Source organism: Papilio polytes, unplaced genomic scaffold (genome assembly GCF_000836215.1).
Source record: "Papilio polytes unplaced genomic scaffold, Ppol_1.0 DF824180.1, whole genome shotgun sequence".
NCBI classification, from domain to species: domain Eukaryota; kingdom Metazoa; phylum Arthropoda; class Insecta; order Lepidoptera; family Papilionidae; genus Papilio; species Papilio polytes.
Window position 1 is genome coordinate 2,420,747 of NW_013525024.1, and position 16,317 is coordinate 2,437,063.

Sequence of the window (16,317 nt, forward strand, 5' to 3'; positions counted from 1 at the left end):
CCTTTGTCTCTCTCTCTCTCTCTCTCTCTCTCTCTCTACCTACCTACCTATTTATCTATCACTTTTTATCGGTGGTATGCCGGCTAAGTCAAATTTAAACTTTTAAAAAACTTTCCCTCCTTCAATGTACCCTTATTTTTTTTAATCTATACTAATAATATAAAGAGGAAATTTGTATTTTTGTATGTATTGAAACCAAATTTTTTAACTATTAAAAAGCTACGTATCAGGGTGAAACATTGGTAATATTTTTAATTATGCTTAATTTCACGCAGAGGAAGTCGCGAGCAACATATTATTAATAATGAAAAGATAATTAACTTTTCCTCACCTCAAACACAACAACAAACGCCAGTCGCGCACCAATAATATGCCAGTACCAGTTAGAGTGCTCGTAGTCGTCACCTTCTTTGTAATACCAGTAACCAGGATAGCTGCAATTAAAAAAAAATTTTAAATACTAACATCATATTAAACACACTAATAATAGTCTGATTTTAAAAAAGTTTCGACCGCTATAGTAGATTAATCGTGGTTCAAATTTAATAGGTAGTAGTAGTAACCTGCACATAGACTGGTTGTACTTGGACTCGTGCGGCGGGTGCTCCAGCACGGTCACGTTGAAGTCCGCCAGCGTGTGGTTGACGTACTGGTTCAGGGAGCCCGTCGAGTACTGGTACACCAGCCGCGGGATGAACTCCGACGTGAACGCTATTATAAAACCCTAAACCAAAACACAACGTCAATTTTGGAAAACCTAAAAAAAACCTTAATTCGACGGAGATTTTTTGCAAAAAAAATATCGTATGTACCAACACACTAAAATGAAAATCTAAGATTCGATTTTAGAGTGATTCTCTAAACTAGTTAATTATCACACTGAACACTACTGAATTAAGGGTTAAGATGCAAATTCTGTAGAATAAATCCTGAATTCTATATTCAGGAACACTATTCGTACTATTTAACTGTAATCATCATTAACAAACAAAATATCCCGGCTCGAAGGACCAAATCTTCTTTTCAGGCATTTACGAATCTATTAAGCTTATCAATATAATAATATAGTGCAATATTTACAAAAAAAAAGCATACATTTACATTTATATTCAGCAATTTCTATTGTTTAGTTGTAGCCATTTAGAGCCTGTCCCACCACTGGCTGATAGAGGCTCAGATAGCTTAAAAATAACTTCACGGTCAGATAAGGTAACAAAATCCGATATTTCCATCACATCTTACACGTTGGAGTGTTATCAGATAATTAAGAATTTGGTGGGACAGGCCCTTAGTGTACGTATACGTTGACTAACGTTGGTGATGACGCTGAGTTTGCCGATAGAGTCGAGGATGCGGTACCAGACGCCGATGTCGGTGACGCGCTGCGGCACGGGCCGCCGGTAGCACGTCAGGAACTTCTTAGCGTCCAGTCGCATCTCCAGCACGTTGTTAATGAGAGCGAACAGCGGCGCCAGCGGAAACGCAGCCACGAATATCGTCACGAAACCGTACTGTAATACTGGAATTAACAACGATTTTAATTATAAAAGTGTGCTATTATCTCTACTAATAATAATATAATCTTACTAATATTATAAAAGCGAAAGTTTAGATGGTAAATGGATAGATGGATGGATGTTTGTTACGGTTTGTAGCCTAAACGGCTGAACGGATCTCTATGAAATTTGGCGCAGATTTAGAGCATAGTCGGGAAGAACACATAGGCTATTTTTATCCCGGGAATAGTTACCGTTCCCGTGGGATACATTAATTGTTTTTTAATGTTTACTCGATCATTCTGCAACGGTTCAACATATCTTATTGAAATTTGGCACAAATATAAAACAAAGTCTGAAGTACACATGGGATACGCTTCATCCCTGAGAAATGTCCGGTTTCCGAGGGATACGTAGCTATTTGTAATTTATATAGTTCGTATGTTTTCTAATACTACGCGGACAAAGTTGCGGACAACAGCTCGTAATATAATAAAGCGTAAACACACTTCTTTTATTAAAATGTCATCGATCACTGCATATTTTTGAATAATTCTTTTTTCGTAAAAATTACTACTTACGATATGCTATATATTGTCACGCCTTTTTATTAGGGCTGAATAATTTGGAAAAAGTTGTCGTGGTGGTAAACTTACCCATTTCAAGATACTCAGGGAAGAGACCCATATTTCCAAAGTCGACTAGCTTGAAATCCTTCACCCATTGTATTGGACTTTTTATTCTGCAAGCGATAAAATAATGTTACACTTAGCACAAACAATATTTAAAAGAAATGTACTAAGAACCGTGAAAGGTTAAAAATCAGTTACTTGTTTTTCCTTCCGATGGTGCGTATGATGTTCCACCACTTGAGCAAGTAGGGCATCAACATCTCTACCACGGTGTTGATGAACTGCTTCCCTACCATGATGATTGCCAGCTGGATAGATAATTCTAGAAGACAGCCTCCCGGAGCACACTTAATATCACAAGAAATAAAAATTTATATCATAAATGTCTTTCTATTAAAATTTTATTTATTTACAAGGCTTTTTATTGACATGACAATCATACTTTATACTATCATGCTAACTAATATTATAAATGTGAAAGTTTAGATGGATGGATGTTTGTTAGAATTTGTAGCCTAAACGGCTGAACGGATTTCGATGAAATTTGGCATAGACGTAGAGGATAGTCTGGAAGAACATATAGGCTACTCAGTTTTGTTTTTTTTTTATTCCAAGCGGACAGATTCGCGGGCGAAAGCTAGTTTTACATAAAGTTTACATATTTTACGGTAATTTAGTATAGAATGTCACAACCCCTATTGGATAGTCTTCCTCCAGTAACTATAAAAATCACAGAGCCAAAAATCATGTGTTAATTTAATAACCATTAGACTATTGGCAAATGTATCAGATTGTTTATTTATCTCAAATACCGTCTTATTAAAACATACCTCTTCTTGTCTATGTCCAAACAGCCTCACATAGTCCCCAGGCCGGCCAATAAACTTGCCCTTGAAGAAAGCGATGTAGAATATAGAAGCGTAATAGTTAACGAACTGTAGAAGATATATCTTGAGAGTCAGCGAGTCGTCGAACTCTGTTTGTGTTCGCAGGAGCTCTTTTTCCGTCAACCATTCCGCTAAGTACTGGTACACCTAAACAAAAAAAATCATACTTTATATTAAATATGAAAATGTGGATGGATGAATGGATGTTTGTTACTATATATCTCTAGAACAGATCAACGGATCTCACTGTCTCACTGTCTCGCGGTCCAAACCTAGTTTTTGTATAAAATATTCATTTTCTATAGAAATGACTTTATTTTAATTTTTTGGTCCCTCGAGCCGCCTACCTTAAAGGATTAAAGCCGTAGTAATAGTCGTCATATGGTTTTTTAAGAGTTGTTTCAATGAGTTAAGCACATAAGTTTTAGTTAAGAACCAATTAAGGACTTGAATACTGTAGATTTTACTGTCAAATATCATAAATGTAAAAGTTGAGATGGATGGATGCTACTACGTATCTCCAAAACTCATTGTATCTCGAAATACATACATAATTAAATATACAGATGAACACAAGATTGATACAAGCTGCGGTAGCTGTGGTGAACATGATCGGGTTTGACGTGATGAGGTCCTTATCATTCCGTCGCAGTATGCTGGCTCCGAGCAGCGACATGCGGTACAGCACCACGCCCAGCACCGTGGCCAGCGCCAGCAGCACCAGCAGCGCCACCACGCTGAACGACATCAACGTGGCGGGGAGACGCATGCGCCAGTAGGGTACAGTCGGCTCACGTACTCCCGTTACCACGTTCAACTGGTGAAGGATTCTAGACTTTATTGTCTTAGTCATATGGTTCAAATTAATTTACATTTAATAGAATTATGGTAGAAGACAGATGTATCAATATAATTTTATAAAGAGGAAATATTTGTGTTTTTGTATGTTTTGAGATAACTTAAAAACAACTGGGTTGATTTCAAAAAGTCTTACACCATTAAAAAGCTACATATCAGTGAGTAACATAGTCTGTATTTTTTTCTATATTTTATTTCCACGAGGACGAAGTCGTGAACAACAGCTCGTTTTTATTAATTTGATCTTTAGTTGTTTTTCTTTGTACTTTTACAGTCAAATGTTTTTAAATACATCCTATTAACGATTGATTGAATAGTTTATTAATTACCTGTGTCCTCTTGACGTGAGCTAAACGAGCCAGGTACTGCGGCCGGGGATGTTCCTCGTAAACATCGAAACCAGTCAGGTCCCATCTGTGAGTCATCTCAGCTGAGTAACGCTTCCACATCTCTAGGAAACATGCCGCTGGGAATAAAAACATAATTTACCATTACATAAACCCATTTTATTTTTACTATAAAAAAATATATAACCACTTCTAGAAGTCATAAAAACTTGTTCGTGATGTGTTATGAATTTTGAAAAAATGTATTTATCTTTATTTCCAAGATTTTATAAGTGAAATTGAAATAAAAAAAAACGCACGCTACGTCAGGCTGAGCGAGCGAGCAAACGATATATTAGTGACTTTCTTTATCCTTAACAAGATACAGGAACGTGAAGAATAAAACCGATATTTAACATCTGGTCGATCGGACCATTGATTTTTCCCATTGAGCCAATCAAATCCATCCAAAGGGAATAAAATAGCCAAAAAACTGAACGGCCCAACGGGAAACACAATAATACAAATGATCTACTTACCCCAGAAGCTCATAAAGATGGCAAAGAAGACAGTAGTGGAATTATCAAAGAGGTAGGTAATTCTTGACTGCAAACACGTGTCCCGTAAATCCCAGTACTCGCAGAAGTAATCACATAGCGGACACATTTTAATATTTGACGCGTAATTACATATATCTTCACTAAAACAAACATCAAAATTATAATAAAATAAACATATGTATTATTAAACAGTTTAATATGAACATTTCATTATTTACCTTGGTTTGTTGGAATATACCGTAGCAGCTGAATATATGACGCATATAAGGCCAACTATAGACGCGGGAATCAACATATGCGTATAAAAACCCAACCAAGCGAAGTACAGTCCTATAAAAATGGATTTAAAAATAGAATAAAATTACGATGACACAAGGAACAGATAGTAAAAAGATTCATACCAATTTTAACTCCAAAGTAATCCTTGACGTAGTCTAATGGTTGGTATTTGATACATTTCGATACACTCGCCCACTCCGTGTATAGCAAATGTCGCATCGAACCGGGAGTTTTCAAATCACCCTTAAAAAAACATTGAAGAATTAAAAAATAGGTAAATTAGGAAAAGTCTTAACGTATCTCGACGAAATTTAACACATATGTAGAACATAATTAATTCACATGGGCTAATAACAAAGGTTTTTTTTAATACTTTTTTTCACTAATAACCATTTAACAATTCTTAGGGCCTGTCCTACCACTGGCTGATAGAGGCTGAGATAGCTTAAAAATGACGTCACTGTCAGACAGAGTAACAAAATCCGATATTTCCATCACATATTTTAAACGTTGGATTATTATTTGGTAGCACTGACTCTTAGTAGTTTAAAAGTACTTACATCGTGTAAAGGATATGCTGCACTATAAGTATTGTAGGATATGAGACGAGCGATACCGAAAGCAAAATCATCATTCTGTCGCTCAGAGAATCGTTTGCGATCCAGTATGAACTGTACGATGCGAGATCGTATCGACGGAGTCCAGAAACAATCCGACGCTGTATCAAATCTGGAATTACGAAACAAGTTTAAATTCAATCAACATTACTTTAATATTAAAAAGCATTATACACTTGTGTGTGCAAATATGCCAATATTAAACAGTCTAATTCTTGGTCCTTCGAGTCGGATAAAGAAAAAACACATTTTCAATAACATTTATTAAAGCAAATTATATATTACAATTACTTACAAGTACTCTTTATCTTTTGAGTATATAGCTGTGAGCCGATGCTTTCTTTCTGGGAACATCTTGTGGTCGACTCTAATCTTCGACATGAAGCGGTCCCAGCAAGCCTGGATACGATCTAACAGAGTGTTCGTCTTCTCATGCACGTCTCGTAATGCTGAAAACTAGAAAACACAACTTTATTGCTATACAACAGGGTTCAATTTTGATTGCAATTAATAATTGCCTGCATATATTAAACAAAAAGACGTAAGTCCGACATCAACTTTCGATAGAACAATTTTTTGACGGTACAATATTTTGTTATTAAAACAATTAGAAAATATTCATGCTTGCCACATTGAAGGTGATATCTGTATTATAAAAATTACAGTACAATGTCATAAGACATCTATTACAATTATTTCCTTGTAACTGTGAACAATGGACACGAAAACCCGTATACAACAATGACCATGCAAAACAAGTAAAACCACAAAGGATTGACTCATGACCGTTTTATAAAGATTATTTTCAACTGTAAAACTTATTTTTTATTTTCGTTTTTAATGGACACATATTAATGTTACAAATCTCTACGCCAATGTTTTGACATTTGTTTTCGAGTTCTCTCCATTCGTTTCCGTCAGATGAACTATTTAAACACAAAATTGTATATACTAAGCGTGTGCTTCATTATTCCAAAGCTAGTGCGTACTGTATTCGATGGTAAATCGCTTCACCAATGTACCGATACAAAAAGGATATTTATTAAAATTTATGGAAAATCTATACAAAAACATAGACAAATATTTTAGGGATATAACAATTTTGAACCTACACATATTCGTAGATTCATAACATTTAGTAAGGTTAGGTTATTTACCTATACTGATACGCAAAATGCAAAATTTATTGTAAATAATGAAATATTTTAGTCTCTAACGGAAGAATATAAATCTATGCAGGAAACATGACAGATGAAAGAGTCGCAACTAACCATTCTTGATAGTTATTTTGTAATATTTTTTGTGTATTTTCTATACAAAATGAATAAAGCATTCACCGTCTTATTGTGAATATTTTAAAGCAATGATATGACAGCGTCGAAACACGCGCAACCCGCCATAGGCAAAGCAATCGAGATTTGAAAGTTATACTTTATTCCATGGTTTTAGGTGCAATTTCGTTTATCCATAAAATATTATTATAACTTTCATCTCTTTAATGCGCGAAATTACGACAAACTACTAAAAGCAAATAAATTAATACATGCGTATAAATATACTATAGTACTACTCAATCTACGTCAGTTAACTATAAAACTAAATGATCGTGTAAGTTCCATTACCAAACAAAAATATTGTCGTCTCTTTCATTTTGGTTGAGAAGAAGAAAACAAAATACGTTTTATACGTTTGGCAATGAAACTTTAGTAGCCAGTAGAACTAATCCAACATGCAAGTAAAACATTTGAACACGGTCATAAAACCAATTACATTCGCCAATAAATTGTTACCAGCCACCAAAATAGGAATAACTAATAACTAAACAAAAGCGATTAATTTGTATGTACTACAATAAAAACTCATCTATATAAATGTTATATGAAAAATTACAGATCATAATTTTTTTAAATCATAATCAAAATATTACAATATCAAGTTAAGAACCTACATATAGTTAAATGTGATTAATATCGACATTACACATTATTGAAACTGTTAAATTGTTATTTAGATAATTAGATAATCTATTGCCCATTTGCAACCGAGTTATTTCTATGTCACAGCCATAGTTTACTAGAAGCGCCTTGTTAGCAAGCGAGCGGGCGCGGTTGATACGACATCTGCATACCTTCGACATATACATGGCGGCATTCAGTATTGCATTCGTCCTCCCACTTTTTCTTATTTTACTGCAGTCCTATGAACGTACAGAAATTTAAAAAATATATTGTTCGTGTGTTAAGCACAAAATGCTTGTGCCAAGTGCTTGTGCTGTTTCAATTTTAATTAAAAATGCAATTAAAAATTACTAAATATAAAATATCGATTCGTGCTATGCGCGACGGTGTCATGATTAATTTCAAAACAAACTTTTTATTTCCATTAGTAACAAAGTTGTAACTATTTACACAAATGTCGCTTCCATAGGATTCAAATCTTGAATATTACAAAAATAACATGAAATTCGATTCCTAACCTTTTTTTAAATGATTCATGAATGCAAAAATAAAATTGTACTTTCTATAAATTAATACATCTACTACATAACATGTATCTAACGTTAATTGTCAAAGAAAAGTGAAGCTAAGGGTCCCACCGATGACAGAAGCCAAACACAATCCTGCAGTAACTTAGTACACCGACATACAAAGTTAATAAAACTCTCCACATACCTTCATTGGCATCCGAAGTTTTAATATTTCACTATAGTCCTTTAAAACTGTTAGAGGAGCATGTATCTAAAAAACAAACACAAAAATTAAATACCAATTAAAATCTTTAACCACAAAAATATCTAAGCAAGTAATCCATTTACTAGGGGACCTAGCACAAAAATTTGTCAGAAAGCGTTCTTATCAACGTAAAAAAATATATATAAGATTTGAGGAACGACAAGCAGCAAGCAACAAAGATTTAGATAAATTTCATAGAAATGTTGTTGGTGGCGATACAAATATGATGTCGGGAATTTTCGTGCTACAGCCTCTATTTCATCATTCTTTCGAAAGGCTACGAATTAGCTATAATGCACAAATGTATAATTTATAGCAACAAATCTTCAATAAATACCTTAACAAAGTGCAATCCATGCAAGTTTTCCGGTGCCTCCCTCTCCAACTGCAGGCCCTCTTTCTCTAGATTCTCCTCAAATATCTTTCTCTGCTCGAAGGCTTCGGGTGTAGTAGCGTCCTCCTTGCCCGCCTCCCACACCAGCACGAAGTCCACCGTACGCACGCCATCGTTGAAGCTTAGAGACGGGTTGTTTAATATACCACCCATCACTATCCTGGTTATAAAGTAAATGATAATCATATAATAATATTTGGATTAAAATTGAGCTTGAGACGTTAAGTGGTCTCTTTTAGTATTGACTTAGACTTCCTTAGTAACCAGTTAACTACTCGATGTGCTATTATTCTATACAATTTTTTTAATCTTTTTTTTAATACGTTTCTTATTGTGCTTGATTCCATTATTATTATAAACTATGAAATTAATTATCAATTGATTTCTCTTATATTGTCATGTTATACTTTAGTACGCTTGAATTACAAAATTAGTTATTTTAAAGGTGTTTTCGGAACATTCCAAATGTGTTAATATATGTGATTATATCATGCATATAAAAGATTAAATACCAAACATTATTCCGCATAACAAACATCTGAATTGCACATAAAACAAGAACAGACATGACCAACATACAAAATAACATATATTTACAATTGCCAACATTATCCCTTTTTGTTACACAACAATTGCAAGACGAACGAAATGTAAATAACCTTCTCCCATTCCCCATTTTTCTCTTCTCTGATGTTAAACCATTACCATGGCTTGCAGATATTTTCGTAAAACCGTTGACCCTCGAATAACTAAGGAAAAAGTTACTAATTAATTTTAATTAAAACTTGTATTAACCCTGCATTATTTTATTTCGATTTATTTAATATACTAATAGTACTTTATAGAAATATGTAAAGTAACTCAAATTTATCAAATTGTAATCTAGTAGGAAATATACTCAATTGTACCAAGTCTATTATTAATTGCAAAAATAATCGTCACTCAAATGACTTATGAATGCAAATAAAATGATCAATGAACTAGAAACGAACATAAATATCAATTGAACAATCAATGGTGTCGAATAATTGTCTTTTTGACAATAAGGCCAATTGTTTTTTTATTAAGTTAAAAAAAACTACACGCTTTAGTTACGTCCTGATAAAAATCACCATGCAATTGAGAGATTGAAATGTTTTCTCCCAATATAAAATGTAATTCAATCAAAACTACGTTATTTTCTAAATAACATACAAAATTACAAACATGCTAAATGATAAACTGTACTAAATGAAACGTCAAAATAACTATGCAAAAAAAAACGATTTGTTTTGTCAATTGGTCAAAACATGTATAAAATGATAGGATAACGGTGGTATGCTAATTGGATCAAATGTCTTAGCAAACATTTGTTTGTTGGCCAAACGTGTTACTTACGAGCAATGATTGGCCACGGGTTTGCCATTATTGTTGGAGGGGTCGAGGTGAGGTTGTGCGGGCTCGCCGCAACCGCACTCTTCCGCGGCTCGGGTCGAAGCTTCGCTACCGTTGTCTCTGAAATTATTCGTTTTATATACGGCCAACTACGTTTTATAAATTTTCCGATTAAAAAGATATCCTAATGTTGCATCAGCAAACGGACATATCTGTCAAAGATTAAACGCCGACACAGAACAATGCAAAATACATAATATGGAGTTCGGGGGTTATATACCAAATGTTTTAGTACAACATTTATGTATGCAGTTTCACGCACTGGACAAGATTGTGAACATTCCAGGCTGCTACGATCTTTTAGTATGAAAGTGATTTATCGATCACAACATGTGAATAGAATTCACAATTTATAGATTTACGCAAATCAACAACGACTATTGTTTTGAAAACAGGAAAAACCGGAGCAGTTACGATGGGAAAAATAAACCCACATTTATGTTGCAGTATCTTCTACGTCAGATCTACATAGAGCATCTTATACATCTTACTAACATTATAAATGTGAAAGTTTAGATGAATGGATGTTTGTTAGAGTTTGTAGCCTAAACATCTGAACGGATCTCTGTGAAATTAAGCACAGGTTTAGAGCATAGTCTGGAAAAACACATAGGCTACTCACCTTTGTTTTTTTTATTCAACGCAAAGTCGCGGGCGAAAGCTTATCGTGAAATACAAAAAAGGATGTAAAAGACATCCTTACCACTAATAACTTTTACGTTATTAATTTCTAGCATATACTTTTCTCTTACACGCCATTTCATCCACAATTTAATCTGGAAAACCTTTGCACATATTAATAATTTATTAGTCTACGTTTGAAAAGCTCTGTAATGCGAAGTATGATAACAAGTGAATAACAGTCAATATACACGTGATGTCATATATTAGCGTCTAATAATAGACTAGGTTAACGCACTGCTGCTACAGATTTACTATCTGCTGCATTCTTAAAAGGAAGCTATTTATTAACATACTAATAAATATCTTGATATTTTAAATAATCTGGATCAGGATATCTGAATACTATAAGAGTAGGTTTATCAGTAGCTCTAGGCTTTTAAATAATTGTAGTCTATCATAGCATATAAAAATAACGCGTTATATATAACGAAATTTTATAGCTTAAATTATAAACCAGTTTAATTAAAAATATCATTGGTTTCGGCGTTAAAAACATTACATATCTACAAGACCGGTACAACGTGTAAAAATTGTGCGTCTAAAGTTGGTCACTTTATTAATTAGTGCTATGTTGTGCAAACGTGAAGTTTTAAGTCTACATAAATGTGTCTTTAAACGCTTATCATTATTAACAATATTAGATTTAAATATTGTACAATTTTCCGATATATATAGTTTCGTAATACTTCATGTTTAGACTATTAAAAGTCGCATAATAAATTAGTGACGGTAATTACCGCGCCCTTATATGACAAAACATCCTTTGGGAATATAGTAGTAAGTTATTAATGGTGTGTTGTATTAGTGAATAAAAATAAGAAATAAACTCAATACATTGTTTATGTAAATGTAATTCATTAATAGGTTACGTGAAAAAATATTATGACGAATTTGTAATAAAAAGTCTCCCACACAAATGACACAAACGCACACTCAATCGCATTCATAAAAAAAAACACTTGTTATGGATATAAAAGAGATAAATTCGTATCTCATTCTTGAAAAAATCTATTTATATTCTTAAACTCGAGTAAAAACTTGTCTAAAGTGACAAACTCTTTACAAACTTACAATTACCTCTTTTATACCATAAAAAACTTTTATCAACAGCCCGTTAGTAAGAGAACGTTAACAACATCAACATGAACACATTGACAGACAAACAAACACAATGTTAAGCACGGGACAACACAGCAAACATCTAAACTCACCGATCAGTGTTCATATCCTGCGACAGATTGTCCTGGTACGTACTGAGGACGGACATGGCCTGAAGGTCGGCCATCTTCTCCTGCGTCTCCTTCTCCGTCTGCTCCAAACAGGAAGAGAAAGTGTCAATCTCTTGCTGAAGTCGCACCGAACTAAATATACTAAAAAACTCATATCGTCAACCACACAAACATCCTTGGCTTCGTTATACCACCAAGTCAATGACATTCATGTGCACAGATAACGAAAAAAAAGGTCGTTTACGCCGTACTTTGTAGCCGCGTCTCGCGTGCGTTCTAAACACTCTCTGAGTACCGGCATCGTAAATAACGTAACGCAGCACTTCGATAAAAGACCTAGCGATCATCGTCTGCGCTCGAGCCGCGGCAGTGGACTGCGGAGGCGACTAGAGGCGAGCTCACGCGGCCTTGGTCGTTTCACACTGAAAATCCGACTGATTCACCTGTGTTTGATTAAGATTCTCGAGAGCTAAACTGCTGCGCCTTAAAACGTTTCACGACGTTCTCTCACTTCGAGCACTGTATTAACCGAAACACTCCAAACTAATTAGCAAATTAGTTAAAACATTTTAATAAATTAACCAGTTACACAAGACACATTCGTCGTCTCGCAGGCTTAGCGACATACTGTATAATGTTTGCTTTTGTGTTAGATTAGCTACTTGCAAAATGATATGGACGTTTAAAATAAAACTTATCGCGTTTTACATTACATAAAACATACAAGTAATATAATAGCGAAGTTGATGGATAGGGTCGAATCCTGAACGTTCAATGACTTTCTCTACAAGGGACTTAATTTTAAGATAATGTAAATAATAGTTTCTGCACCTATCAGGTCAAATAGAGTTCAACAAATTTAATTTACCTTATCTATCCATTACATGGTGTACTGTCAAACAAAAGGTACATGTTTGACTCATATCCTCAAACAATGGAAATGACGTCGCATATGCAAATAATATAAATTCGTCAGTAGGTAGCAAACACTGCACAAACTAAACTTTTTAAAGAGTACAGACAGCCTTAGGCGGTAGTTATCTTTATGAGACTACCTCAAGGGTGTTTATTTGCATTTTAATTACTGTAAAGTTACGCTATAAGCACCAATACCTAGTAAATGCTTGGAATTAAAAAAAACTATCACAACTTACTAACTACGAAAATCTACATGTTACTAAATCTTTAGTAGTTTTTTTTTAATCAATTGGTCACCTTAAAATTGGTAAAATTTCTTGAACAGAAAAATTAAGTGCCAGTAAAGACTATTGTTTTGTTTGAAAATTGTCATTAGATATTGTGCTACTGGTATTAGGGTTTAGTATGAATGCTGTGTTATAAGTAAACATTGTTCCCTAAATAAACTAATTAATTACTACACTAATTACATTTTAATGAGTAATTATAAAATAAATTTCAATGTCAAACTTGTAAATATGAGTAAATAAGAAAATTCTCTTAATTACCATAATTATGAAATAAATTTATTTATGTAACTATTCACAACAATAATAATAAAACTAAATAACATTTAAATTAAAATAATGCTATTAAAATATTTAGAACAATTGTGTAAACATTGAAAAAAAAGACGAGAAAATATAAAACTGGTTTGACTTATTCTAGGCTAAATAAATATTGATCAAATAAAGACAATTTTACTCTGAATCTTAATAAAGAAAACTTAAGATTGAAATTTATAAATCTCCAATCCTTTGTTTATTCAACTTGCACTTTAACATTTTACGACATTAAACAATTATTAAAAATAAATAAAAAAAATATTTAGTAAGTAACTTTAATGTTTGAGTGAAGCCAAAAAAAAACATTTGTTTTTAATAATATTTTTGCAACTAGTCATGACAGTAATACTGTAGAAGTACTAACTAATATTGCTACTAGATGAAAGTGATTCCTTTATATATAAAAGTAAAGCACACAATGTTAAAGTAACTACATAACAATGTACTTAAGGAGAATGAGATTCACTTTGTAACTCTCCAGGGGGTATGTAGGATTGCATTATTTCATTAGTTATAACACACTATATTATTCAAGTAATGTTTGCCTGAATAAACATTGTTTATTGGTTACCTATCATTAATTAAATATGTAACAAAAACCCAACTGACTAAAAATGATTTAGAAATGATAGAAATTATGATTGCAGTTTGAATTTGATTTTTTCAACATTTTTTATATTTCAATTCTCTACTTTACTTATTTTGTTCTTTATTGTTCAGTTGTTTAGGCTCTAGAGCATAGCAATAGAATTCTGATAACTAAAACCTGGATGCAAAAAACTGAACCACTTTATCAGTTGAGTTAAAGGAAAATAATAATTTAACATCATCCCTAAATCTATACTATTATAATAAAGTGTAAACACACACTTCTTTGTTGCCTAAGATGTCAAGAATTACAGCATATTTTTGAATATTTCTTTCTTTAATAAAAAGCCCTACACTTATGTCACGATTTAAGCTATATATTTCCACGCTATTAAACTTAGTAGGTAAATATTTTGGATAAAAGCTCTAATGTGGGAAAGTGACCATAAATTGCTGCCAACATCAAGGAACCAAGATTGCCAAGTTTCATGTCATGTCATTTTGACATTTGCTAATGATAATTTGACAAATGCAAACAATAAAATAAAAATTTCATAATTTCACGCAGATGAAGCCGCATGGGAACAGCTAGTGGTAAGATACAAAAATATTAAATGCTATAGAGGGCTAATAATTGGAATTAACTATTGTCTTAGAGGACCACATTTTGTGGAAGGCATTTGGAAAACCTATGTCCAGCAGCGGTAAGATAAAAGCTGAAGATGATGCATAATGATGATTGTCTAAAAACAGCATATTAACAATTATGAGACAGCATTTTGGTAATCATTAGAAATTACTAGAAACATCTTATCTACTAATAGCACTATTAAATGTTGTTTGCAAAGCTAACATAATGCAAGGCTTTATTGACCAATGATGTCATCATTTTAGTCTTTAGAGTTTCAAATGGAAATAACGCCAGCTCTATAGTATCATAGTCACATTTTAATGGACTTATCTAGAACTAGCTGGCAATGTTACTCACAGATAAATTTGCTTTCTAATAGTGAAAGGCCAGTAATTTTTGGAGTAAAACTTTCCTCTAATTAATATTAGTAGATAATTGTAAAAATAAAACTTTGGGACATTGGACTAAAGAAATAATGATTTACTCAAGTTCTGTCTGTAAGTATCAACAAATTTCAAGTCTGTACAAAGGTCTGTCCAAATTAGTTACGATCCTGCTGACCATAAACAGTTCTACTAAATCAATAACTAGTTGAAAAAGAGTTAGGTTCACAAAAGAGTATTGACTACATAGCTATGATGGTATTGTTAAGAATGTAACTGGATATTCACCCAATTCTAAGCTGTATATTTTTAAATCATGTATTGATTAACATTTTAACTCATGTATTTATATAATTTATTGATATTGGTAACTGAAATAAAATAATATGATTTTAACTTACTGAGTGAAAGTCTCCAGCTCCATCTTCGAATAGCTCTTGGAACGCGAGTTCATTTCTTTGTGCGTCAGACAGGAAGGATTCAGTTTCTGTAGCGTCTGATCTCTTATGCTGTAACTTTACACCGCCAGCGAAAATTGGTGTCGATATCTTTGGCGTAAACACATTCTCTTCAGGTCTTTCCAGTAGAGGCTTTGGTACGTCTTCTTCGAGAGATGGATCACCGTCAGACATTACTTATACGTTTATTACAATACTAACAGCTCACAGTCATTATACGAACTCGGACTTTTCTCTTCCTGATTCTATTAGTCACCAAACTGAGGCTAATGGTACATTGCACGATCTTTCATCTAACGGGGTGATTAGATAATGTTATTTAGAAGTTAAGTTAATTATCAGCACGGAATTTAACAACACGATCATTAAGAAATTGAACTTAACAAAACGATGATAAAGAAATAGAAAAATCGGAGGAATTAATGAACGGCTAAAATGAGATGAGAGATGATCATAAAATGACATACAGCAAAGTGACAATCAATTGACATTGACACAAAAAAATTGTAACAGATTGTAAAAAGTACAACTTTTAGATAGCTGGTTATCTTTAGCCTTAATTTATTCATTAAATGGGAAATATTGCTTAATTCCATAACAAGCTTT

At 33.2% G+C, this 16,317-nt stretch overlaps 1 protein-coding gene across 8 annotated transcripts in view; it reads right to left on the bottom strand.

Moving 5' to 3' along the window:
- The window catches only part of LOC106111120 (anoctamin-9-like), an 18,890-nt gene extending 2,711 nt beyond the window's left edge, over nucleotides 1–16,179 (bottom strand). For 2 of the 8 annotated variants that reach the window (XM_013293094.1, XM_013293099.1), the window contains exons 1-19: nucleotides 15,655–16,179; nucleotides 12,111–12,208; nucleotides 10,159–10,275; nucleotides 8,725–8,941; nucleotides 8,328–8,393; nucleotides 7,784–7,852; nucleotides 5,951–6,111; nucleotides 5,599–5,767; nucleotides 5,161–5,281; nucleotides 4,978–5,089; nucleotides 4,739–4,899; nucleotides 4,203–4,339; nucleotides 3,566–3,832; nucleotides 2,959–3,162; nucleotides 2,327–2,475; nucleotides 2,153–2,238; nucleotides 1,314–1,519; nucleotides 564–724; nucleotides 332–434 (exon numbers count right to left, since the gene is read on the bottom strand). In XM_013293094.1, coding sequence (XP_013148548.1) covers nucleotides 332–434; nucleotides 564–724; nucleotides 1,314–1,519; nucleotides 2,153–2,238; nucleotides 2,327–2,475; nucleotides 2,959–3,162; nucleotides 3,566–3,832; nucleotides 4,203–4,339; nucleotides 4,739–4,899; nucleotides 4,978–5,089; nucleotides 5,161–5,281; nucleotides 5,599–5,767; nucleotides 5,951–6,111; nucleotides 7,784–7,852; nucleotides 8,328–8,393; nucleotides 8,725–8,941; nucleotides 10,159–10,275; nucleotides 12,111–12,208; nucleotides 15,655–15,885 — 2,835 coding nt within the window. In that variant the 5' untranslated portion in view covers nucleotides 15,886–16,179. Of the gene's footprint in view, nucleotides 1–331; nucleotides 435–563; nucleotides 725–1,313; nucleotides 1,520–2,152; nucleotides 2,239–2,326; nucleotides 2,476–2,958; nucleotides 3,163–3,565; nucleotides 3,833–4,202; nucleotides 4,340–4,738; nucleotides 4,900–4,977; nucleotides 5,090–5,160; nucleotides 5,282–5,598; nucleotides 5,768–5,950; nucleotides 6,112–7,783; nucleotides 7,853–8,327; nucleotides 8,394–8,724; nucleotides 8,942–10,158; nucleotides 10,276–12,110; nucleotides 12,209–12,379; nucleotides 12,534–12,571; nucleotides 12,756–15,654 lie in introns of those variants that run through there. The other 6 variants (XM_013293100.1, XM_013293098.1, XM_013293097.1 and 3 more) reach the window with 6 other exon arrangements.
- Nucleotides 16,180–16,317: the final 138 nt, after the last annotated feature.